General features: G+C 42.6%; 1 protein-coding gene across 3 annotated transcripts in view; it reads left to right on the plus strand.

The window, feature by feature from the left end:
• The window catches only part of LOC139584750 (rho family-interacting cell polarization regulator 1-like), an 88418-nt gene that overhangs the window by 14383 nt on the left and 48370 nt on the right, over nucleotides 1–25665 (plus strand). Inside the window, exons 1-2 of one of the 3 annotated variants that reach the window (XM_071416932.1) lie at nucleotides 18789–18947; nucleotides 24306–24429. In XM_071416932.1, coding sequence (XP_071273033.1) covers nucleotides 18929–18947; nucleotides 24306–24429 — 143 coding nt within the window. In that variant the 5' untranslated portion in view covers nucleotides 18789–18928. Of the gene's footprint in view, nucleotides 1–18788; nucleotides 18948–21231; nucleotides 21844–24305; nucleotides 24430–25665 lie in introns of those variants that run through there. The other 2 variants (XM_071416931.1, XM_071416933.1) reach the window with 2 other exon arrangements.

A 25665-nucleotide genomic window follows, 5' to 3' on the forward strand; every position in this document is an offset into this window, starting at 1 on the left:
GTCTTGTGACCATAGCGTACGTGTAGGTATGTACGGCAGGACCAAATCGGAAAGATAGGTAGGAGCAAGCCCATGTAATGCTTTGTAGGTTAGCAGTAAAACCTTGAAATCAGCCCTTGCCTTAACAGGAAGCCAGTGTAGGGAGGCTAGCACTGGAGTAATATGATCACATTTTTTGGTTCTAGTCAGGATTCTAGCAGCCGTATTTAGCACTAACTGAAGTTTATTTAGTGCTTTATCAGGGTAGCCGGAAAGTAGAGCATTGCAGTAGTCTAACCTAGAAGTAACAAAAGCATGATCATATTGAGGGCCAATGACAGGCTACGTAATATGGCTTAACCACAAGGTGTCTCGTTGATGAGTATCATTAGGTGTGTAGTGATTTGTGTGTGATTCAGCCGTCGCTATTTCCGCAGTGTCTTTCTCCAGTGTTTTTAATTACTGTGTGGTAACGACATGCTATTATAGAGCAGTAGTACTGAGTGGTTGACTCACTCTCTGATCGGGCACGGCTATTATGCAGGCATAAACCACAAGCAAATATCGAAGGAAAATAATATATATATATTAGAGGTCGACCGATTTAGGATTTTTCAACACCAATACTGATTATTGGAGGACAAAAAAAAGCCGATACTGATTAATCGGCTAAAAAAAGAAAAAGAAAAAGAATAATAATAAAAAAAGAAAATAATATATATATATATACAGTGGGGAGAACAAGTATTTGATACACTGACGATTTTGCAGGTTTTCCTACTTACAAAGCATGTAGAGGTCTGTCATTTTTATCATAGGTACACTTCAAATGTGAAAGACGGAATCTAAAACAAAAATCCAGAAAATCACATTGTATGATTTTAAAGTAATTAATTTGCATTTTATTGCATGACATAAGTATTTGATCACCTACCAACCAGTAAGAATTCCGGCTCTCACAGACCTGTTAGTTTTTCTTTAAGAAGCCCTCCTGTTCTCCACTCATTACCTGTATTAACTGCACCTGTTTGAACTCGTTACCTGTATAAAAGACACCTGTCCACACACTCAATCAAACAGACTCCAACCTCTCCACAATGGTCAAGACCAGAGAGCTGTGTAAGGACATCAGGGATAAAATTGTAGACCTGCACAAGGCTGGGATGGGCTACAGGACAATAGGCAAGCAGCTTGGTGAGAAGGCAACAACTGTTGGCGCAATTATTAGAAAATGGAAGAAGTTCAAGATGACGGTCAATCACCCTCGGTCTGGGGCTCCATGCAAGATCTCACCTCGTGGGGCATCAATGATCATGAGGAAGGTGAGGGATCAGCCCAGAAATACACGGCAGGACCTGGTCAATGACCTGAAGAGAGCTGGGACCACAGTCTCAAAGAAAACCATTAGTAACACACTACGCAGTCATGGATTAAAATCCTGCAGCGCACGCAAGGTCCCCCTGCTCAAGCCAGCGCATGTCCAGTCCCGTCTGAAGTTTGCCAATGACCATCTGGATGATCCAGAGGAGGAATGGGAGAAGGTCATGTGGTCTGATGAGACAAAAATAGAGCTTTTTGGTCTAAACTCCACTCGCCGTGTTTGGAGGAAGAAGAAGGATGAGTACAACCCCAAGAACACCATCCCAACCGTGAAGCATGGAGGTGGAAACATCATTCTTTGGGGAAGCTTTTCTGCAAAGGGGACAGGACGACTGCACCGTATTGAGGGGAGGATGGATGGGGCCATGTATCGCGAGATCTTGGCCAACAACCTCCTTCCCTCAGTAAGAGCATTGAAGATGGGTCGTGGCTGGGTCTTCCAGCATGACAACGACCCGAAACACACAGCCAGGGCAACTAAGGAGTAGCTCCGTAAGAAGCATCTCAAGGTCCTGGAGTGGCCTAGCCAGTCTCCAGACCTGAACCCAATAGAAAATCTTTGGAGGGAGCTGAAAGTCCGTATTGCCCAGCGACAGCCCCGAAACCTGAAGGATCCGGAGAAGGTCTGTATGGAGGAGTGGGCCAAAATCCCTGCTGCAGTGTGTGCAAACCTGGTCAAGAACTACAGGAAACGTATGATCTCTGTAATTGCAAACAAAGGGTTCTGTACCAAATATTATGTTCTGCTTTTCTGATGTATCAAATACTTATGTCATGCAATAAAATGCAAATTAATTACTTAAAAATCATACAATGTGATTTTCTGGATTTTTGTTTTAGATTCCGTCTCTCACAGTTGAAGTGTACCTATGATAAAAATGACAGACCTCTACATGCTTTGTAAGTAGGAAAACCTGCAAAATCGTCAGTGTATCAAATACTTGTTCTCCCCACTGTATATATAATAATAACAATTTGTATTTTTTTTACTTGTAATAATGACAATTACAACAATATTGAATGAATCATCAATACAATCAATTTAGCCTCAAATAAATAATGAAACATGTTCAATTTGGTTTAAATAATGCAAAAACAAAGTGTTGGACAAGAAAGTAAAAGTGCAATATGTGCCATGTAAGAAGGCTAACGTTTAAGTTCCTTGCTCAGAACATGAGAACATATGAAAGCTGGTGGTTCCTTTTAACATGAGTCTTCAATATTCCCAGGTAAGAAGTTTTAGGTTGTAGTTATTATAGGAATTATAGGACTATTTCTCTCTATACCATTTGTATTTCATATACCTTTGACTATTGGATGTTCTTATAGGCACTTTAGTATTGCCAGTGTAACAGTATCGCTTCCATCCCTCCTCGCCGCTAATGTTTGAAGCATTGCGAAGAGCTGCTGGCAAAACGCACGAAAGTGCTGTTTGAATTAATGCTTACGAGCCTGCTGGTGCCTACCATCGCTCAGTCAGACTGCTCTATCAAATCATAGACTTAATTATAACATAATAACACACAGAAATACGAGCCTTAGGTCATTAATATGGTCGAATCCGGAAACTATCATCTCGAAAACAAAACGTTTTATTCTTTCAGTGAAATACGGAACTGTTTCGTATTTTATCTAACGGGTGGCATCCATAAGTCTAAATATTCCTGTTACATTGCACAACCTTCAATGTTATGTCATAATTACGTAAAAATCTGCCAAATTAGTTCGCAACGAGCCAGGCGACCCAAACTGTTGCATATACCCTGACTCGGCGTGCAATGAACGCAAGAGAAGTGATACAATTTCACCTGGTTAATATTGCCTGCTAACCTGGATTTCTTTTAGCTAAATATGCAGGTTTAAAAATATATACTTCTGTGTATTGATTTTAAGAAAGGCATTGATGTTTATGGTTAGGTACACATTGGAGCAACGACAGTCCTTTTTCGCGAATGCGCACCACATCAATTATATGCAACGCAGGACACGCTAGATAAATTAGTAATATCATCAACCATGTGTAGTTATAACTAGTGATGATTGATTGATTAATTGTTTTTTATGAGATACGTTTAATGCTAGCTAGCAACTTACCTTGGCTTCTTACTGCATTCGCGTAACAGGCAGGCACCTCGTGAGGCAGGTGGTTAGAGCGTTGGACTAGTTAACCGTAAGGTTGCAAGATTGAATCACTGAGCTGACAGTGTAAAAATCTGTCGTTCTTCCCCTGAACAAGGCTGTTAACCCACCGTTCCTAGGCCGTCATTGAAAATAAGAATGTGTTCTTAACTGACTTGCCTAGTTAAATAAAGGTGTTAAAAAAAAACGGCTATATCGGCATCCAAAATTACCGATTTCCGATTGTTATGAAAATGGGAAATCGGCCCTAATTAATCGGCCATTCCGATTAATCGGTCGACCTCTAAAATATATATATATATATATATATATATATATATATATATATATATATATATATATATATATATATACACACACAGACCAACAGACGCATTAAATGCTTTGTACACCCATGGTTGTGCTGCCCATATAAAGGCTACACGTGTTCCTGTAAAAATGCTAATACAAAAACAAGTACAACAGAACAAGTGTAAGCTTATAAATCAGTTTAACTAGGTCCAGACAGCTTCAAGTGTACTATGTTCTTTGATGCCTATGTGTTAGTATAAAGCACATTTGGGGTTTCAGGTATAATCAAATATAGAGGGTTTAGACTTCAGAAATGAAAAGGACATGCCAGAGTTTCCCAAAGATGAAATGGTACCCACACAGGTACCTCTGGCAATGCAGTCCTTGCCAATCACAGACATGCCTGTTGTTACCACCACCTCCTTTTTTTGTCACTCTCTCTTTACCTATTTCTGATTCAGAGGGGTTGGGTTAAATTCCTAAAACACAATTCGGTTGAATGCATTCAGTTGTGCATCTGCCTACGTATCCAATTTCCCTTTCCCTCTCTTCCTCTATCGGACTCCCTCTGTCTTCCCTGTACCTGTGTGGATGCTCTTGGCTTTGACTGGGCTAGTAGGGCAAAACACAAACCTGCCTGCATGTCTTGGCAGGTTCTCTGTGTCGCAGCAGGCACGGTTGTGTAATCAGTTTAGTCTCTGTGCAGCGAATGGCCTGGCTGTTGAATGGAGAGAGAGATGTTCGTAAAGTCCTCCTTGCGTCTCACTCTGAAATTGTAAGGCAAGCAGCGCCTCACTGACTGAAAGACCCACTTGTTGCCGTAATGTTTCTCCACTGTGTTTCTACCACAGGGACAACAGTGTCTTGTGATCCTGTTGAAAGATTGTGAACCTTGTGTCAGTGATCCATTGCAAATGGCGTGTGTTTCTTCCTGCTTTTTGTACCTTTTCTGTTTCTTCCTCTCTCCTCATAGCAATTAGGTTGATAATGGTCTGTCGCACTTCTGGGCGAAACTACTTGATGTATAACTTGCTTATGACATGGCTCAAGTGATTTTCTTCCGGGGAGGAAGACCTAACTGAAAATTCATGTGTAGAAACCATACAAACAGTTTCACCGCAATAAGTTCACCATTTGTAGTGAAATCTGTTTTGGTGGTCTGCAAGGTCGCTGTCCTTTCCAGGTCCTGTGAACTACACTTGAGTGTTGTTTAGATCTAAGGCTTGTGACTCTTGTTGGAAATCTTGCGCGTGGGTGGGCTCACACTGACACAACCTCATGTATTTTTTTATTTTTTATTTTTATTTTTTTAATTGAACCTTTATTTAACTAGGCAAGTCAGTTAAGAACAAATTATTATTTACAATGACGGCCTACCCCGGCCAAACCCAGACGACGCTGGGCCAATTGTGCGCAGCCCTATGGGACTCACAATCAAATCAAACTGTATTCGTCACATGCGCCGAATACAAGTGTAGACTTTACCGTGAAATGTTTACTTACAAGCCCTTAACCAACAATTCAGTTCAAGAAATATAGTTCAGAAAATAGTTACTAAATAATCAAATTTTTAAATAAAAAGTAACACAATAACAATAGCAGGGGGTACCGGTACCGAGTCAGTCGGCAGGGGTACAGGTTGAGGTCATTTGTACACCATGACATCTATGCTGTCACGGTGAAGTGACAGCATAGATGATTAACAGCGAGTAGCAGCAGTGTACAAAACAAATGGAGGGGGTGTCAATGTAAATAGTCCAGTGGACATTTGATTAATTGTTCAGCTGTCTTATAGCTTGTGGTTAGAAGCTGTTTAGAAGCCTCGGCGGTCCGGTACCACTTGACATGCGGTAACAGAGAGAACAGTCTATGACTTGGGTGACTGGAGTCGCTTGACGATTTTATGGGCTTTCCTCTGACACCGCCTGGTATATAGGTCCTGGATGGCAGGATGTGATGTACTGGGCCGTACGCACTACCCTCTCACGGCCGGATGTGACACAGCCTGGATTCGAACCAGGGACTGTAGTGAATCCTCTTGCACTGAGATGCGATGCCTTAGACCGCTGCGCCACTCCAGAGCCCAATGTGACACACTGTACTACCTCTGAATGACTCGGACAAGAAATCACTGCTGTCATGTGGTAAAGATACTGGGAAACATTGAGCATGTGCTTGGAAGCCAGAAGAAAGACTGACGTTATCGCTACAATGTGCCTAGACCACAGAGCTACAAAACCACAACACACATGGATAGGGTTACTATCTGTACTGAATGTATACAATGGAGGACTATCCCAGTGCTTGGTTATCAGCTGTAGTAACCCTGTTGTTCTCTGGCAGTACAGACAGCACTGTGGACAAGGCCCTCTGCAGGAGACGAGACTCTCCGTCAGATGTTTATCAGATTTTGCTCAATGGCTGTTGATGTCCTGGTTCAAAACAGGAAGTCAACATTTCTGTTAGACGTTATCTTTTCAGAGCTCCAGTCAACCTATTTATGGAGTAGTTAAGGAAGTACGGACTAGTTCATTTCTTGCTCTCGCTCACATTTGCTTGTAGAGATCTTATGTCATGGTAATTTGAGCCTCACCTCAACATGTTCACTAAATGTTTAAAGAATGAAGGAATATAGTAGTCTGTAATATGACCACCCATAAGAGTATCCAGGGTTCGACCAGATCATTGATTTAGTTAATTTATTCCCTAAAACATGAACAACTATATCTTGTTTTTTTTTTACACAAGAACAGTGTTTTTTCCCCCTTTTTTTAATTTTAATTTTTTAACCTTAATTTAATTAGGCAAACACGGATGACACTGGGCCAATTGAGCGCCCCCCTATGGGACTCCCAATTATGCTCTGATGTAATGCTTATAAGGTCAGTATTTCAGGTCACATGTCGGGGTCAAAAAAGTAAGGGGTATTATGCTGCGTTCATAACCAAGTGGGAAGGTGGTAATTACTAGTTGTGAAGTCGTAAATACCAGTTGGATGCATTCACGTGCTTTGAACTCATTGATGAATCCTGTTTGGCGAATGGCCAAGAAGCTGCGTCAACAATAAACTAAAAGTACAGCTATCATGTTTTGTAAACAAATTATAGTGTACAAAAACCATATTAGCTTTTTATAAATGTTTTGTTGCATTTAACTGCCGAAAATGCTGTTATCCAGGTAATTTCCTTAGTAGGTGATGCCAGAGGGCGGTGTGTGAGAGAAGTCGGAGCTCAGGGATGATAACGTTTCCCAGGGGAAATTACTAGTTGGAGGGGTGTTCAAGTGAATTTTTCTCAGTCGTATGTGGTAAATACCATCTTCCCACTTGGTTATGAACTCAGCATTAGGCTACAGCATTCTGCATAATTGTTGGAACTTCACTGTCATCACAGTCATAAGGCAAATTTCCTCCAACTCTGCTGCAATGTTTTAGCTATATAATTTTAGATTCAACATGTTGCTCCTGAAAGTGTGAATTTACTGGTGGAGAAATGCCATCACCCTCCACCAGAACCTTCTGGCCTAAACCTTTACTAAAGTAATGCATAGTGATGTACAGGCTTATTTGCATGGATCAAAGCCAAAGGCATGACAACCCTGTATGATCAAACATTGTAACAGAAAGTGTTTAGTTAGTAATAGTATACATGTCTCTGTCCTGGGATTTGCAGATAAGCAGTGATTTTATTTTAATTTTTTCCATTTTGAAATTTCCAACATGTCAACATTAAAATAGTAAAGAGTTGAAGAAGAGAACGTAAACGGGTATGAAGTTAGAGAATGCTGTGTTGATGTACGTAGTAATTGGCCAATGAGTTTCTGTTGGTTCTGTGTCTCCAGGCTGCACATAGAGTAGCAGGACTGTAGTGCTACAGCATCTAGTGACACATAAGCCTCTTAGTGGCCAGCTGGGGATTAAACAGGAAGTCTTGGGTTCAGGGGGGTCCAGGTCCCTTGCTGTGCAACGGTCAGCTGTGCTGCTCTACCACGGTCACTGGACGATGGAACTAACCACAGGGTTAAACTTTACATTCTACAGTCCCACTGGTCCCGTACAGTTCAATCCCCCTTTCATGGACATTTCTGTCGATATGTGAGGCCAGTAATTTCAGCTATAAGCCTAATTTAGAAGTGATGAAGACCTGTGGCGAGTGCTGTCAGTTGTTAAAGCAACTAACAGGACCTGGAATTTAGTTGAGTCAGCTTATACAAATAAGACACTTATGTCTTTGGATTTGAGTGGATTTTGTTGTTGGGCCATGAAATGCTTACACAGTGATCCCAACTTAACTCAGCAGTAACAGTGGGAAGATGCCCTAATATGGAGCGATTTCAGTGCCAACAGAAATTTATATTTCAATTCCATTTTGAATTTGTATTAGGATATTGAATTTAAATGTAATATTTTTGATTTTCTAATGCAACATTTTAATAACTGAGTATTGTATTCATGATTTGAAACGGAATTGAATTGCATTCAGTTTGAAAATGTAATTTAAATTTAAGTGCATATTGAAATTCAATATTTTATATATTCAGTTTCAATATGGCGGATATTGCATTCATTGTCTATCACAGTTTCATATATTCAACTTCTCAGATGCCTTCAGATTTTGTTTTCAAATTCAGTTCTCTAAATTCAGATTCAAAACCAGAGACGACATCCTGGTACTTTGCCAGCCAGGAAAGATAGAAGCGAACAGATAGAATCAAACGCTCTCTGTGGTAAATGGAAGCTTCTAGCAGTTTCTGAACCTAATGTGGCATGTTGAATTTTGTTTCTTCCTATGAATTTGGCTCTACCGTTTTTGCCTATAAGCTACTATGACCCCATTCCTCAAAGCTAAGACTCTCTGGAACATGGATGTTCCTTCTGTTCCCCTCTGATTACAGGCAGCGCATGACACGTTAGAAGAGAGTGTCACAAACTGCAAATTGGCCCCCATAAGAATATAGTTGAATAACCCCGTCATAGCCCTTCTAAGGATAGCCTTTTCACTCCCTATTTAATCTTGCTCTTGTGACTGACTGGGTTCGATCCAGGTCTCCTGCAAGTCACAATACTGTGTTAGCCCACTTAGCTAAAGCCTACAATTGTGATTTGATTATAGGGATAAGTTCATGTAAAGGACAACATGCTACTTGCTTGAAGGAAAACTCAACTCAAAATATATTTTGTTATTTTTTATTAGTCCACTGTTGAAACAGTTCCAAAATGTTTTGCATGTCAGCAGTCAAGTTATCAAGATATGATTTTCAAAACGCAAAATGTCACTTGCCACATGCATTTTTCATCATCATGATGATGTGGCAAGTGAGTCCTATATCGACACAACCTGAAAGGCCGCTCAGCAAGGAAGAAGCCACTGCTCCAAAACCGCCATAAAAAAGCCAGACTACGGTTTGCAACTGCACATGGGGACAACGATCGTACTTTTTGGAGAAATTCCTCTGGTCTCATGAAACATAAATAGAACTGTTTGGCCATAATGACCATCGTTATGTTTGGAGGAAAAAGGGGGATGCTTGCAAGCCAAAGAACACCATCCCAACCGTGAAGCACGGGGGTGGCAGCATCATGTTGTGGGGGTGCTTTTCTGCAGGAGGGACTGGTGCACTTCACAAAATAGATGGCATCATGAGGATGGAAAAGTATGTGAAAATGTGTAGAAAATGTGAAAATGTGTAGGCAGAACTGAAAAAGCGTGTGTGAGCAAGGAGGCCTACCAACAGGACTCAGTTACAGCAGCTCTGTCAGGAGGAATGGGCCAAAATGGGGAAGCTGGTAGAAGGCTACCCAAAACGTTTGACCCAAGTTAAACAATTTAAAGGCAATGCTACCAAATACTAATTGAGTGTTTGTAAACTTCTGACCCACTGGGAATGTGATGAAAGAAATAGAATGATTTATTTCAGCTTTTCTCTACTATTATTCTGACATTTCACATTCTCAAAATATAGTGGTGATCCTAACTGACCTAAGACAGGGAATTAAATGTCAGGAATTGTGAAACTGAGTTTAAATGTCTTTGGCTAAGGTGTATGTAAACTTCAGACTTCAACTGTATATATAAACGTCGGAAGTTTACATACCCTAGCCAAATACATTTAAACTCAGTGTTTGACAATTCCTGACATTTAATCCTAGTAAAAATTCCCTGTTTTAGGTCAGTTAGGATCACCACTTTTTTTTAAGAATGTTAAGTGTCAGAATAATAGTAGCAGCACAGCCAATGGGTGTAATGTGAGGGTAGGACTCCTCCACTTTAGACCAAGCAGCCTTCATGTTCGCAGCATTGTCTGTCACCATGGCAAATACCTTCTGTGGTCCAAGGTCATTGATGACTGCCTTCAGCTCATCTGCAATGTAGAGACTGGTGTGTCTGTTGTCCTTGTGTCTGTGCTCCTGTAGAATACTGGTTGAGGGGTGGAGATGTAGTTAATTATTCCTTGCCCACAAACATTCGACCACCATCAGAGATGATTGCAATAGTCTGCTTTCTCTGATTTGCTTGACCTTCACTTGAACTCTGTTGAACTCTGCATTCAGCAAATGAGTAGATAAAGCATGTTTGGTTGAAGGGGTGTATGCTGGGCAAAGAACATTCAGAAATCTCTTCCAATACACATTGCCTGTGAGCATCAAAGGTGAACCAGTTGCATACACAGCTCGAGCAAAACAGTCATCAGCATTTCTCGGACTACGTTCCTCCATTGAGTCAAAAAAAACTTTTGATTCCAGTAGGACAATGAGCTGTTGCTATCGATAAGGTTTCCGAGTCATCATTTTCACCTTGAAAAGAAGTAGAGGGACTTTTGTCAACTTTTGTTGCTTGTTGGCACAGTATTTGCAAATGTACACAGCTTTTCCTTCTACTTGAGCTGCAGTGTAATGTCTCCACACATCAGATAGTGCCTGTGGCATTTTCCTGTAAAGATTAGGAAAAATCTAGTATTTAAAAAAAAAAATACAAATCCATGTACAGATAAATAGTTAAGCAGTTCCTTTGTAAGATAGATGTTTAAACATGTATGGAAACAGGTGAATTTACACTCCAGTTACCAGGCTCAAGCAAGCTAAAACCCATCTGATAGCAAAAACTAACTAGCCGAAATTGTTAACAAGTTAGAAATTATTTAAACACACTTTGCTGTAGGCTACTATTTACTAGTTAACAAAAAATAATTTGTTATAAAATATATATTCACCCCACCCGGTATTGTAATCAAATTTTACCAGAACTTCCTTGGCTCAGACAGTTTAGTAGTGTAGGCTCAATAGCATCTCATTAGTGTGCAAGCTCTTGAGAATCAGCTGTGATTGAAGAATGCACTGCACATGTGATGGAAGAATGCACTGTGCATGCAGAGGGTTGCAATTCCATTGAATTGGGGATAGTTTAACCAAAATATGCCACAAGACCTAGAATTGCCTTATGTGTATACCACAAAAAAGGTTCACTGTTATAAGCTAACTTTTTTTGATGAATTTAAGCAAAATTACCAAAATTTACTTCCATTGGAAAATTTCTGGAACTTTCTGGTAAAGTTTTTGACCCTTTGCAACCCTAAGTGGATTTTTCCTTTAACGCAGTCAAGGTCAAGACCTCTAAGTGGGGTCGCCGAATCGGTGCAAATGCTACAGCCAAATTCATAGGAAGAAAGGAAATTCAATATGCCACTCTTTCTATTCTACCTCTCCTAATACCCCTATACATATACACATTCAAATACAAAAACACAGGCATGGGAAGCACAAATAAAACGTCACATCACACAGAAAAAGTTACATCCCTCCACAAATAAGTCCCCAATCATTACTTTAAATTCCCCGAATGGCACCATAACATCAAGATTAAATGTAATTCAATATCCTAATACAAATTCAAAGTTATGGAATTCAAAATACAATTTCTGTTAGCACTGCAATCGCTCCATAACCTCTGCACATTAAATGATTACAATTGCAAAGCGCAGTAACCCTTTGCCACTCAGTAACTTTTAAAAGGGTCAATAAATTAGAGCAGTATTTGTTGGCCCCACTCTCCTGCTCAGTCTGGGTGCAGGCATGGGGGAAACAAGGGTCTGTTGGCAGATCGTTAATCAGTGACTTTAATGGCCTCATTAAGAGAGGAGATCAGTTGAGTGGCTGGATCCTAAATCTCAAAGCGAGAGATGCTGTATCTTCAACAAAATATTAAATATGTTTGTGTATTTAGTTACATACTGTAAATGCATAGGATGACTTGTGTTCAAGTCAAGGTTGGAGAAATGGAATTTGCAACTCCTCAGCCAGCAGCCCTACAATAGCTGGTGTGTATATATAAATGGATGAACCCATCAATGATGTCTCACACCATTCATTTCTATGTGAAGACTCAATGTCGATTTTTAGCAACTAAGATGACATGTCATGGGGGAGATTTTCAAGACCTAACATACACAGTTTGAGCTAGTCCAGGAAGTGACATTGCAGGCTAGCTCAGTGCTGCTCCCTCTCATTGAGGATCTTAAGTTGAAGCCCAAACGGGGTACTACAGGCTGCTGGTAGCAACTACAGTGCATTCAGAAAGTATTCAGAACCCTTAACTTTTTCCACATTTTGTTATCACATTTACTTAACTACTCAGACCCTTTACTCAGTACTTTGTTGAAGCACCTTTGGCAGCGATTACATCCTTGAGTCTTCTTGGGTATGATGCTTCATACTTGGCACACCTGTATTTGGGGAGTTTCTCCCATTCTCTCTGCAGATCCTCTCAAGCTCTGTCAGGTTGCACAGCTATTTTCAAATCTCTCCAGAGACGTTCAAGTCCGGGCTCTGGCTGGGCCACTCAAGGACATTCAGAGACTTGTCCTGAAGCCACTCCTACGTTGTCTTGGCTGTGTGCGTAGGGTCGTTGTACTGTTGGAATGTGAACCTTCGCATCAGACTGAGAACCTGCTCCAGAGCGCAGAGGACTTCATCAAGGATCTCTCTGTACTTTCCGCCATTCATCTTTCACTCGATCCTGACTAGTCTCCCAGACCCTGCTGCTGAAAACATCCCCACAGCATGATGCTGCCACCACCATGCTTCACCGTAGGGATGGTGCCAGGTTTCCTGCAGATGTGAAGCTTGGCATTTAGGCCAAAGAGTTCAATCTTTGTTTCATCAGACCATAGAATCTTGATTTCCCTTTTGTCAAACTCCAAGCGGGCTGTCATGTGCCTTTTACTGAGGGGCTTCCATCTGGCCACTCTACCATAAAGGTCTGATTGGTGGAGTGCTGCAGAGATGGTTCTCTTTCTGGAAGGTTCTCCCATCTCCACAGAGGAACTCTGGAGCTCTTTCAGATGGACCATCATGTTCTTGGTCACCTCCCTGACCAAGGCCCTTCTCCCCCGATTGCACAGGCGGCCAGCTCTAGGAAGAGTCTTGGTTCCAAACTTCTTCAATTTAAGAATGATGGAGGCCACTGTGTTCTTGGGTACCTTCAATGCTGCAGATATTTTTTTGGTACCCTTCCCCAGATCTGTGCCTCGACACAATCCTGTCTCCGCGCTCTACGAACAATTCCTTCCTCATGGCTTGGTTTTTGCTCTGACATGCATTGTCAACTGTGAGACCTTATATATATATATATATATACAGGTGTGTACCTTTCCAGATTATGGCCAATCAATTGATTTTACCACAGGTGAACTCCCAAGTTGTAGAAACATTTCAAGGATGATTAATGGAAACGGGATGAACCGGAGCTCAATTTCGAGTCGCATAGCAAAGGCTCTGAATACTATAAATAAGGTATTTCAGTTTTTTATTTTGAATACATTTGCAAACATTCCTTAACCTGTTTTTGCTTTGTCATTATAGGGTATTGTGTGTAGATGAGGACTTGATTTATTTAATCTATTTTTAGAATATGGCTGTAACGTAACAAAATGTGGAAAAATGGAAGGGGTCTGAATTCATTTTCCGAATGCACTGAATATAAAATATCCTTAACTTCTGTGTGCGATTAAAAAAGAAAATATATATATATATATAAATTGGTTCAAGAGCATACATCTGGTGTAATATAAGCAACTGTTGGTACCATGATTGTCTTAGAAAAAACAAATATTTACACAAAGATTGTACACGAAGATTGCCGTTTTCCCATTTACTATAATGGGGACCCTTCTTTGTGAAAACAACAGCCTGCAGTACCCCGGTCGGCCTTGAACTTCATGGCTTCAATGAGAGGGGGAAGTCATTCTCCACTGAGCCCTACAAACTTGCTAGCTTACTGCTGAAGAAAAGCTGGGTTGGGCCTGGTCAGGGTATTGCACTTTCAGTGTTTACCTCAGTTGACTCTGGGTAAGTAGAAAAAGCACTTCATTGCCAAAATCTCGCGCTGTCCCTTTAAGATCAGAGTGACAAGTGGTGCAAATGAGAGCCACGAGTACACAGCCACTGCTTGCTCCTCATCTCTCTACAGTGCAGTGGCGCGCATCGTTTCTATTTCAGATGGTGTCAACATAATTACATTTTCATGCATTTAGGAGTAGAATATGTGGAATAGATCTGTGTCCTCACACTAGAATGTCCTCTGGGCTGTGCAGGGCAACTCCACATATGAAGTCTTATGCATGTAGATTTTGCTGTGTCTATCAAATTCCTTGCCACCTACTCAAACAGCACATTTTTAGTAGGTAAACCTCATTTTGGACTTAAGAATCAGAGGGGGAGTGGAAAACAAACAAGCCTGCTGTATTTGAGACAAATAAAGGGCTAGTGGAACGTTAAGAATGGAAAGAATGTATTCTCTGCACTTTGGGGTGGTTTTGGGGAATAGAGTGCTTGGTGTTGAGTGAGTCTATGGGGAAGTGGGGGCGGGTCTACCTTGGGTTTTGCCGTAATTATTAATTGTAGACCAAATAAATCCAGACGGTTAGGTAAATCCCCTCAGACATGCTCCTAGATCCAGGTGTCAGGCCTGTGTGTGATTACCTTGTGTCAGTGTGTAGCCAGGCACCTTATCTCTGAGTGTGACACAGATTACTTCCATTGTCCTGGGATATTTATGTCCTGTGTGGGATCGCTATCTCTTCCTGCTTTGTGATAGGCAATGATACAGGAGCAGGCGGGGTTACTCCAATCATCTGCCATTATGGCTGTCACAAAAGTGTATGCATCTTTAATGTTAAACCTAAACCTAACGTTTGAAGTGTCAGAGAGCGTTTCAGGCCTTCCTCTGGTCAAGACAGAACCCCAAGCTGATCTAGGCCTGCGCAAAGAAGGCTTTGTATGAGATGAGAGCAGTAAAGGAAATTGACATTCCGTACTTAGTGGTGAAACTTGAGAAGGTGGTACAAGAGAAACTGTGATAAGAAGGAATGCGCTCTTTACTGTGCATGTGCACGACTACTGTATGTGTTCTCTTTCGTTCTCTCTCTTCTCTGTGCGAGGCACAGGTGCAGTGACTGTGTAGCTCTGAGTAGTTTTCCCAGTCTGGTGGGGACAGCTGCCTCCCGGGAGATAAGAGCTCAACTGAGAACAACTAAATCCCCAGCCCACCTCTCACTCTGGGCGGCCGCTCCTTTCCCGATCACCCTGCTTATCCTCCATCCCATTATCACACTATCAGCACTCTGAGGTCAAGGGGCACTGAGCCCCTTTTCACACCTCCCTTTCACACCAAGTAGGCTACTCTATACTAGTCTCCCATGGAATGCTGCAGGTACAATGTACAGCAGGCATCATCAACTAGATTTCGCCGCGGGCCTATTTCTTCTTGAGTTTATCTTTTTTCCACTAATTGGTCTTTTGACCAATCAGATAAGATCTTTATACATCAGATCTTTTCACATTGGCTCTTTTTCAGTGCTGGTCAAAAGAAGAATCAGTGAAAAAAAGATTGGGGGCTGCGACAGTCTGCGTTTAGACTAGCAGCCCAATTCTGATATTTTTCACATCGGCTCTGAAAAAGACGTGGATAACAAACCACATTGATTTTAAATCACCTTGACAGTGCTCAGACTGTCCGCAATAGGCTGAGAGAGGCTGGACTGAGGGCTTGTAGACCTGTTGTAAGGCAGGTCCTCACCAGACATCAACGGCAACAACGTCGCCTACGGGCACAAACCCTCCGTCGCTGGACCAGACAGGACTGGCAAAAAGGGCTCTTCACTGACGAGTCGCGGTTTTCGCTCACCAGGGGTGATGGTCGGATTCGCGTTTATCGACGAAGGAATGAGCGTTACACCGAGGCCTGTACTCTGGAGCAGGATCGATTTAGAGGTGGGGGGTCCGTCATGGTTGGGGCAGTGTCTCACAGCATCATCGGACTGAGCCTGTTGTCAACTTGTTGTCATTGCAGGCAATCTCAACGCTGTGCGTTACAGGGAAGAAATCGTCCTCCCTCATATGGTACCCTTCCTGCAGGCTCATTCTGACATGACCCTCCAGCATGACAATGCCACCAGCCATACTGCTCCTTCTGTGCGTGATTTCCTGCAAGACAGGAATGCCAGTGTTCTGTCATGGCCAGAGAAGAGCCCGGATCTCAATCCCATTGAGCACGTCTGGGACCTGTTGGATCGGAGGGTGAGGGCTAGGGCCATTCCCCCCAGAAATGTCCGGGAACTTGCAGGTGCCTTGGTGGAAGAGTGTGGTAACATCCCACAGCAAGAACTGGCAAATCTGGTGCAGTCCATGAGGAGGAGATGCACTGCAGTACTTAATGCAGCTGGTGGCCACACCAGATACCGACTGTTACTTTGGATTTTGACCCCCCCCCCCTTTATTCAGCGACACATTATTCCATTTATGTTAGTCACATGTCTGTGGAACTTGTTCAGTTTATGTCTCTTGTTGACTCTTATGTTCATACAAATATTTACACATGTTAAGTTTGCTGAAAATAAACGTGGTTGACAGTGAGAGGACGTTTCTTTTTTTGCTGAGTTTCCATTTGACTGGTTCTGACAGACTACTAATTTCCAAAGAAACTGCCCAGCCAATCACTGTCCTAGTTCAATGTCAGCTAGTTCTCCTGTATGCCCGAGTGTGCAAAATGTAATTCTGCTGATGGTTGGTAATGTCTGGACCTGTTAGAATCCCTCAGTGACTGTTGTGGCATGGTGGGTAAACACATATATATTGTCTTGTTTACTTGGTTCTTTGTGTGGTTGTGGGTGTGTTTAATGAAAACTGGGTTTGTGTGCATAATATTCACTGATTGCACACAATTATTTGTGCACATTTTTCTATTTTGATATTAACACTGTCTCACTGTGTGGGTGATGGAGTGATGCATTTGGATCTGGGGGATAGGGATGCACAATTAATAGAATTCTGATCGAAATCGCAATATTGACATGTGCAATATCCATATCACAAGAGATCCATATCGCATGGAATATTTTGAACAGCCACTCCGCGTATGTAATTTTCTTTTTTTTTAAATAGTTGCTCAGTTTTTATCTCCTGTTGCGGCTGCTTCCCACACTAAGTTTGCATGCTGTTCTGTTAGGTCAAATGCAGTCAACAGATTGTTCCAAACAAGAATGATGCTGCCTTCCACCTCATATATATACAGTATATATATATATATATATATATATATATAATCTCATTATATTTCTATGCTTCCAACAGTTCAAGTGTTTTGATATACATCTTGAGTTAAATCGCAAATGTATTTGGTAAAAATATCGCAATTCAATTTTTTGCTGATATCGTGCAGCCCTAATGGCTGTCATTTAAAGTTTCATCTGAGTGAATGCTGAATGTGCAGCAAGAGAAGCTTGGGCTGAAATAATAGCTAAATATGTCGTTTAATGCTTCCCTCTCTCTGGAAATGTGTAGAGCATACAGAGCACTGTGTGTCTCATGTTGAAGACATTAAAACCAGGTCTTTGCCTCCAGGAGAAGGGCAGTGGCCTGGGTTATGGGGGGAAAAGCCCAAATGAGAAATGGTATTTCATAAACCAGTCTGTTTTGTATTTGCAGATACCCATCTATTCTCACTCCACTTTCGTCAAAGACAGTGCTCTGCTGATTTATAGTCATTGTAGTTTTCGGCATGTTGCAACAGTTGACTAATAACTGTTATTCTGATGGCATACTGCTGACAGTGACTGATGTGCCTTTTAGGTTATTGTTACCATTACTTTCATTCCTCAACGTAAAGTGCAGCCATATACCTAATCAGGTTAAGAACCTGAACTAGAGCTGTGTTTCCTTGAGTGTGATCATAAGCTTGCAGTCAGGTTCTCAAGTCCCTTTTGCCTGTCCCGTCATTCACTAAACAGTTTTCTAGGTGTGCTGTTGAGAATAAGACTTGGTCATCACACAAGTTACTGATCACACAAGGTTTAAGGAGTCTGTCATCTCTGGAATTTTTGTTGGATGATTGAGCCGACAACATGCAGTTCCACTTGATGGTTTTGTCTTGCAGAGTTCTAGTATGCAATCTTGTAAGATGAAGACTAGCTGTGTTTCTGAAGGAGATGTGAGCTTTAATTTCCCATTTGGTGCATCATGCTCTGGGGTGTCTGGGTATTTATTGTAAACCCTTTACAACATCGATAGACAGTCTGGCAGGCCAAGACAAGTAGGGATTTGTCAAGGCTAAATGACTCAAGGCTGATAAGGATCACCTCATTGTGTTCTGTTATCACAGCCTTGAGTTGCGCTTATGAGTCAAGGAAAAATACTAAGGGCTGAGTTAAGTTTCAAGATGAACACTTTTCTTGGGGTGCCTTTTAGTTGTCAATCTTTTACACAAAGCTATTTGGGGTACTATTTATGGTATATAATTGCAGTAGAGAACACAAATGTATAATTACATGTAATTTATGATTTGGAAACAACGTGCTGGTCTTGCTTGAAGAGGGAGAGGCAGGAAGAGTGTGATGTCAGCCAGGGAAGAGTAGAGGAAGCCGGAGGAGGAGAGGGCTGCTGGGAGGGGGACCGCCTTCCCATTTCCTGGCAGCGCCTCTGCTCTGCGCTCCCTTTCTTCTGAGTTTGAGAGAGGGGCCAGAGATTTAACTTCAGATGAGTAGATGTTGTTGGATCGCTGTCCGTGGATCTCTTTACTTGATTAGACCCAAGGAAACCTCTCCTGGTCTGGGTGGTCAACACTGAGAGGAAGCCACAACACTAGCAAAGATGTACAGTGGATATGGAGGTACCCTTTCCCCCTTTTAACCAGCAGGGCTTGTAGACTTGATATAGTTATTTTGTGTTCTAGGGTACGATGGAGTTTTGAAGTGGTGGGATTTTAGTTTTGTCTGTAGTGTTGTTACTCTTGTTTTGGAATGGTGGTGTTGGTAGACTAAGTGTGAGGTGATTTTGGTGTAGTTGCTCGCTGCTTGTTTTTAAGTATTTCACACAGTATCAGGCAATGGAGGCATGTTGTAAAATGTTACCTCGCGCTTAACCCATACCAGTTTGTATTTTTTTTTCTGTCTGGACGTGTTTTCCCATTGATTGTGGATGTTTCGTTTTTCTTGCTGTCTCTCTGTTCCCTCCCCATCTCTCCCTGTTTGAGGCTGTATTCCTCTTCTCCAGCTTTGCATAGTCCTGTTTGTCAGACCTGAAGTTTGATCTGCCTGGCACTGCCCTGAAAGCAGGGGGAAGAAAACCCTCTTCCATTCTTGTTCTTCCTGCTAACAACTCTGGCTATACTATCTCAGTCTTAGACAGTCCCCAGTGTCCTGTAGGTTTGTGGTCGAGGGGGGTGACTAGTTTGTGGTAACGCCCAGGTGGTCTCCCATTGGATGTTTAAATTAATGTGGTTTAATTTGGTCTGTAGGGAGGAAACAAACGGGTCTTTGAAGGTCGTCGGCCCCACAGATCTGTGTTAGGGGGTGTTGAGGTAGACCAGCGTTTTCGAGGGGCAGTGTGTCAACACCTGTGTTCATGCAGTGCTGTGGCTGTCTGTGACTTACTAACATACCCTAGGGGAGGTCCTTACATATGTGGGTTATGCTTATGGTTTGGTCACACTCTGGTCAGGTCCTGTTGTTGTGGAGATTTGAGGAACAGTATTTCAAACCTGTCCCTCATGGCCAGTGTTGTAAACATACCCATGGACTTTGAGACAGTGGACAGTGACTAGGGGGCTTGACTGAAATCAGAGCACTGCGATGAGTCCGGTAAACAGTATTAGATTTGAATTATATCTGATCTCTTAATAGATAGATAACTGTAGAACAGGAGTGGAGGACTGGTGAGAAGAATCGAGAAGGGGGTGGATGGAGAGGGGCTTTTTTAGGCTCTGGTTGAGAGAAGGGAAGGAAAGGGACATGTATGTGTTTAGGGGCTTTCTCATAGAGAGCGGACACATGACTCCTGGCCGGGGGCCATTAGGATCAGGAACTAACCTGCTGATCATATCCTGGATCTGTCGAGGGAGGGAGCACCAAGCAGCCTCTCATAAACCCAATAATTTCAATATAAACATCAACGACTCATTTAGGTTCCTCATTAGCTTTTGATTTCCTTTTTTTTCTTATACAAGCTCACCAAAATGTTGATGGTTAGAGAGCTGATGCTTAGCCCTACTGCTTGGAAATTTGATCATTCTTTATTTAAGCAATAAGACCCGTGGGGGTGTGGTATATGGCCAATAGACTGCGGCTAAGGGCTGTTCTAATGTACGACGCAACGTGGAGTGCTAGGATACACCCTTTAGCCGTGGTATATTGGTCATGTATAACAAACCTCCGAGGTGCCTTTTTGCTATTACTAACTGGTTACCAATGTAATTGGAGCAGTAAAAATAACTGTTTTGTCATACCCATGGTATACGGTCTGATATACCACAGCTTTCAGTCAATCAGCATTCAGGGCTCGAACCATCCAGTCAGTGTGTTTTAGAGTTCCAGTTTATTTCCCATAATCCATAGCTTTAATGGTTATATAAGGTCAGTAAAGGATGTTTATACTGCACGTGGGGTTACTGGGTGACCCAGAAATGTCTACTTGCTGTATTTTGTGGTGCTAAGTGCCCCTCTACTCTTGTACTTGTGTGTGTTTTTTTTAAGCTTGTTGCACCATTTTGTCTGTCCCCAGTGTTGTTTTTGGAGCCGGCTAGCCCTTCCCCTGTCCCTCAGCTCAGTGTTGTATTAGGGAACTGGTATGCCCTACCACCCCGTCACCCTACCCCCACTGCTGATCATTCCTGGGACCCTGGCACAGTCCTGTGACCCTCTGTTCTGAGTGGTCTACTGTGCCTGTGTTTTTCAGGGCCTGTGTGCCCCAGGGGACAGTAGACCCTGCTTATCTCTGCTGTGTTTGGAATGTCAGAGGGAGACCGGCTGGTTGATAAGGGGTGAAGCCTGTATCTGAGGCCAGCTCCGTCCCCATTGGCTGTCCCATGGCCATGTCAATAGTGCTTTTGTTACTCCAGCTACACCTCTCTGTGGCTGATTACAAAACGGTGTGTTTTCTCTCACACTCATTCACAGACTCAACACAAGACAGAGACCACATAAACAACTCCCTTGTTTATAAACACCCAAGAGACTCCTTTGACCTGCAGGTGTGATATACACATTAAGATGAGAAGGGTGATGCTTTGATGTGCATCATGATGCTGAGGGTGGATCAGAGTGGGTATGATGGAGCGGGTGGCCCCTGTGTGCTTTTTTACCCCTTCTAGAACTGTTCAGGAACGGGGCCAGCCAGGCAGCAGAACAATGGGTGTAACCATGTCTATGGGCTTCACACCCTGTCCAGCAACACCACACTCATCAGGGAAACCGATGGAAGCCTGTAGTTATGTGGCGTACGACTCTCTCGTGGTTTTGTGTTTGTTCCGCTCAATAGATTTCCCCATCGTGTGATCTCACGGTTTATTCCCAGGCTGACCTATCCTCTTCTGGGACAGGTAGGAACCAAGCAGGACAGGCTGGCTGTATTGTTGGGATGGTTGACTTGGTGCACTGCGTGTGGGTGGGGGTGCCGCAGGGTATTCATCCAAGGCTGAGTGAAGAAAGGATAATGTGCTGCTTACCTGTGTGCTGTTTACTACGTGATGCCCATGATGAGAAGGATCCTCTTGAAGATGTGTGTGTACAGTAAGTGCCGTGTACTACCAGCTGTAAAGGCGTATACTTAAATATGTTTTGGCACAGTATATGATTTGTGTGTAAAGAAATACTAGTGGTTCCTCAAATGTACTGTATATGGCACAGAAACTATCATATGCCAAATATAAATGACCAGTTTATAGTGAAGAGGTGCAACTATTTATTAGTCTGTCCATCCCTCACGCTCCATGATCCCTTTTTTGCATTTTATTTAGCTTGTTTTGCCTCCTTCGGGTCTCTGTCCGTATCGAAGGAAAAGAAAATGGGTTCAGTCAATAGTCCAGCTGTATCTCAGTCTCTGGCCTGTTCTAGATTTTTATTTTCCTCAACTATCTGCCTTTTTAGAGTTTCCGACTTCAGACTTCCTGTAGAATGGCACCATTTCCTCTGCCTTGGGTTTGGCAGCTGGGTGTCTCTGGGTTTGTGAGTCTGAGCTGTTTGCCGTAGCACAGTTGACTGATTTGATTATAAAAGGCCTCTAATTGACTTATCAGGGAAATCATCTTACCAGGGATCAGTATGTGATTAAATATACATTTTTCACCAGGCAGACTTTAGCTTTTAACTTTACCTTCACAGGCACTTAACCCTACATCTTCCATGTGAAAATCACTGAATTGAGTGAAATATTAATTTTACATATGAGATTTACTGTAGTTCTGTTTCGAGCTGTAGGGCCTCTCCCTCGTCTCCCTATAGGTTTCACACTCACAGCCCCTTCTCCTTGGCTGGGTTTTGCTGAGTGAGATGGACGTAGATGAAATGCTACTGTAGGGAATGAGTGTTGGGCTATGGGGACTCAATTGGATGTAGTGAATTGTATTGAGCGTAGATGGCCAGCTCAGTTCTGTGTTTTATGACGTGAGGTATTTGTAGCTGTGACTGCTGTTTCCTGACTACCACTCTTGCAAGTTCAAAATAAACCTTTGCTTCCTTCCTAAGGGCCTGAATGCATCTCTGTATCTAAGGAACTCATATCACTGCTGCTGACCAAACAAGACAACACTGATCAAACTAACAGGGCTTGACAAAACCACAATGCTCAGTAGAACTGTGGCTACCATTGACAATAACAATAACACTTCCTCCTGGGGAGAACAGTTCAAATGTATATTTGATTTGTGTGTAATAGGACTGAGCCTGTGTCTCTGTGTATTGAAGCTAAAGTCTTTGCGCTTGAGGTTGCCTCACCTGAGGCTTCCTAACGTCACAGGGCCTGTGTCTCTCTGTGTGGGGCTGTTGTCCTGACGATTGGTGTGTGTTTAATCTAGTCTCAATCACTCCCTCTTCTTCTCCTATCAAAAAGGTCCTTGTTTGGGGCCTGTGTGATGTTGTCACTAATGCTGTGACAAAATCCCCAGTGTCAGGGCCTGGTACGCCAATGCTCATTTACTCACAGTGAACTCCGAGACACACAGTTTACCTAGACGGGGAAATCTTCTCTCTATTCCTCTTTCTCTCTCTCATCCCTGCACTACTATCTTCCTTGATACAAGTGCAACATGGTTGTAACTTTGTGCTGTGGCCAAGCACCTCTAGAGGAAGAGCGTGGGTGGTAGAGAACAGAGATAGTGGGCAGGCAGCAGTAATGTGTTTGCAGTCTGCACTCTCTCGGTTATTGCTTGATCTTCACTGTCTTTTGTTTCCAGTGTGGAAATGGTGACACACAGTACCCTCGCTGCTTGACCTTGCACCACAGGAAGAGGGAGGAAATATGGAGGCATACAGAGGGTGCAGGAGTAGATGGAGGGGTGTGGGAGGGCAGGCCTACAATACAGAAACGGTCCGACTGCCTTTTGACATTTAACATTTTGAGTTGCTGAATGCATTATGGCAGATGCATTATGACAAATTATGGCTTGTTGAAAGTTGGATAACCAAATGAATGTTGACATGTCAGAACATTTGAATCTGTAGATTTGCTACAGACTAAAACTAACTGATCTGTCAGATAATTAGACAACTTGCTGGTACTTTTAAACCAAAAACAACAAACTATCTGCATATCACTGTTCATGCAAAAGAGATACAGATAAAAATCTCTCCAAGGCACGAGATTTAATGTTTTCTTACATAATCTCTCCAAGAGCTCTCGGCTGGATTTACAGTATAATAAGATGCTTTGATGTGAAGAACTGGTATTTGTCCCAAGAGTGTGGAGCCCCTGCAGCTTATTAGGGAACACAGTTTGAAAAATGTCAATTTTGATTCATAAGGACAAAGGGCATAGAGCTATCAAGATTTCAAGAAATGTGTATTTGAGAAAAAAATCATGGCATAATTGTGTTCCTGTGAAAGAACAATGCCAATGGAAGCCGGGTTCAATTGTAAAAAAAATTCTGCTCTGCTCATTTTGATGTTTTCCTGCAGTGCCTGAGGACAAATTCCAAACTGGCCCCATTTTGTCTGTCACTGTGTAACTTCTAAAGCCTTCCCTCTTGTCTCTGCAGGGAGTCCCTCCAGAGCTGTGTCCTCCATGTCCCTCTCCATGCGCCCGTCGCGCCGAGTCCTTTCCAGATCCATCACTAGGAGCCAGTCCTTTGCTGGGGTCAACTCCTACGATAAGCCCTACAGGTGAGAACACTCCCTCTGAGGTCTAGTGTACATTACTGTTAAAAAAGCATTCGGAAAGTATTCAGACCCCTTGAATTTTTCCACATTTTGTTACGTTACAGCATTATTCTAAAATTGATTAAATTGTTTTTTCCTCATCAATCTACACACACTACCCCATAATGACGAAGGAAAAAACTTAAATATTATATTTACATAAGTATTCAGACCCTTTACTTTGAAGCACCTTTGGCAGTGATTACAGTCTTGAGTCTTCTTGGGTATGACACTACAAGCTGGGCACACCTGTATTTGTGGAGTTTCTCCCATTCTTCTCTACAGATCCTCTCAAGCTCTGTCAGGTTGGACGGGGAGTGTCGCTGCACAGCTATTTTCTTTCAGGTCTCTCCAAAGATGTTAGTTCGCATTCAAGTCCGGGCTCTGGCTGGGCCACTCAAGGACATTTAGACACTTCTCCCGAAGCCACCCCTGCGTTGTCTTGGCTGTGTGCTTAGGGTCGTTGGACGGTGAACCTTCGCCCCAGTCTGAGGTCCAGAGCGCTCTGGAGCAGGTTTTCATCAAGGATGTCTCTATACTTTTCTCCGTTCATCTTTCCCTCGATCATGACTAGTCTCCCAGTCCCTGCCGCTGAAAAAACATCCCCACAACATGATGCTGCCAGATTTCCTGCAGACGTGCCACTTGGCATTCAGGCCAAATAGTTCAATCTTGGTTTCATCAGTCCAGAGAATCTTGTTTCTCATGGTCTGAGAGTCCTTAAGGTGCCTTTAAGCAGGCTATCGTGTGCCTTTTACAGAGGAGTGGCTTCTGTCTGGCACTCTACCATAAAGGCCTGATTGGGGGTGTGCTTCAAAGATGGTTGTCCTTCTGAAAGGTTCTCCCATCTCCACAGAGGAACTCTGGAGCTCTGTCAGAGTGAGCATCAGGTTATTGGTCACCTCCCTGACCAAGGACCTTCTCCCGCGATTGCTCAGTTTGGCCGGGCGGCCAGCTCTAGGAAGAGTCTTGGTGGTTCCAAACTTCTTCCATTTAAGAATGATAGAGGCCACTGTGTTCTTGTGGACCTTAAATGCTGCAGACATTTTTTGGTACCCTTCCCCTCGATACAATCCTGTCTCAGAGCTTTACAGACAATTCCTTCGAGCTCATGGCTTGGTTTTTGTTCTGACATACACTGTCAACTGTGGGACCTTTTTATATAGACAGGTGTGTGTCTTTCCAAATCATGTCCAATCA

The sequence above is a fragment of the Salvelinus alpinus genome, chromosome 9 (genome assembly GCF_045679555.1).
Source record: "Salvelinus alpinus chromosome 9, SLU_Salpinus.1, whole genome shotgun sequence".
Classification (NCBI taxonomy): domain Eukaryota; kingdom Metazoa; phylum Chordata; class Actinopteri; order Salmoniformes; family Salmonidae; genus Salvelinus; species Salvelinus alpinus.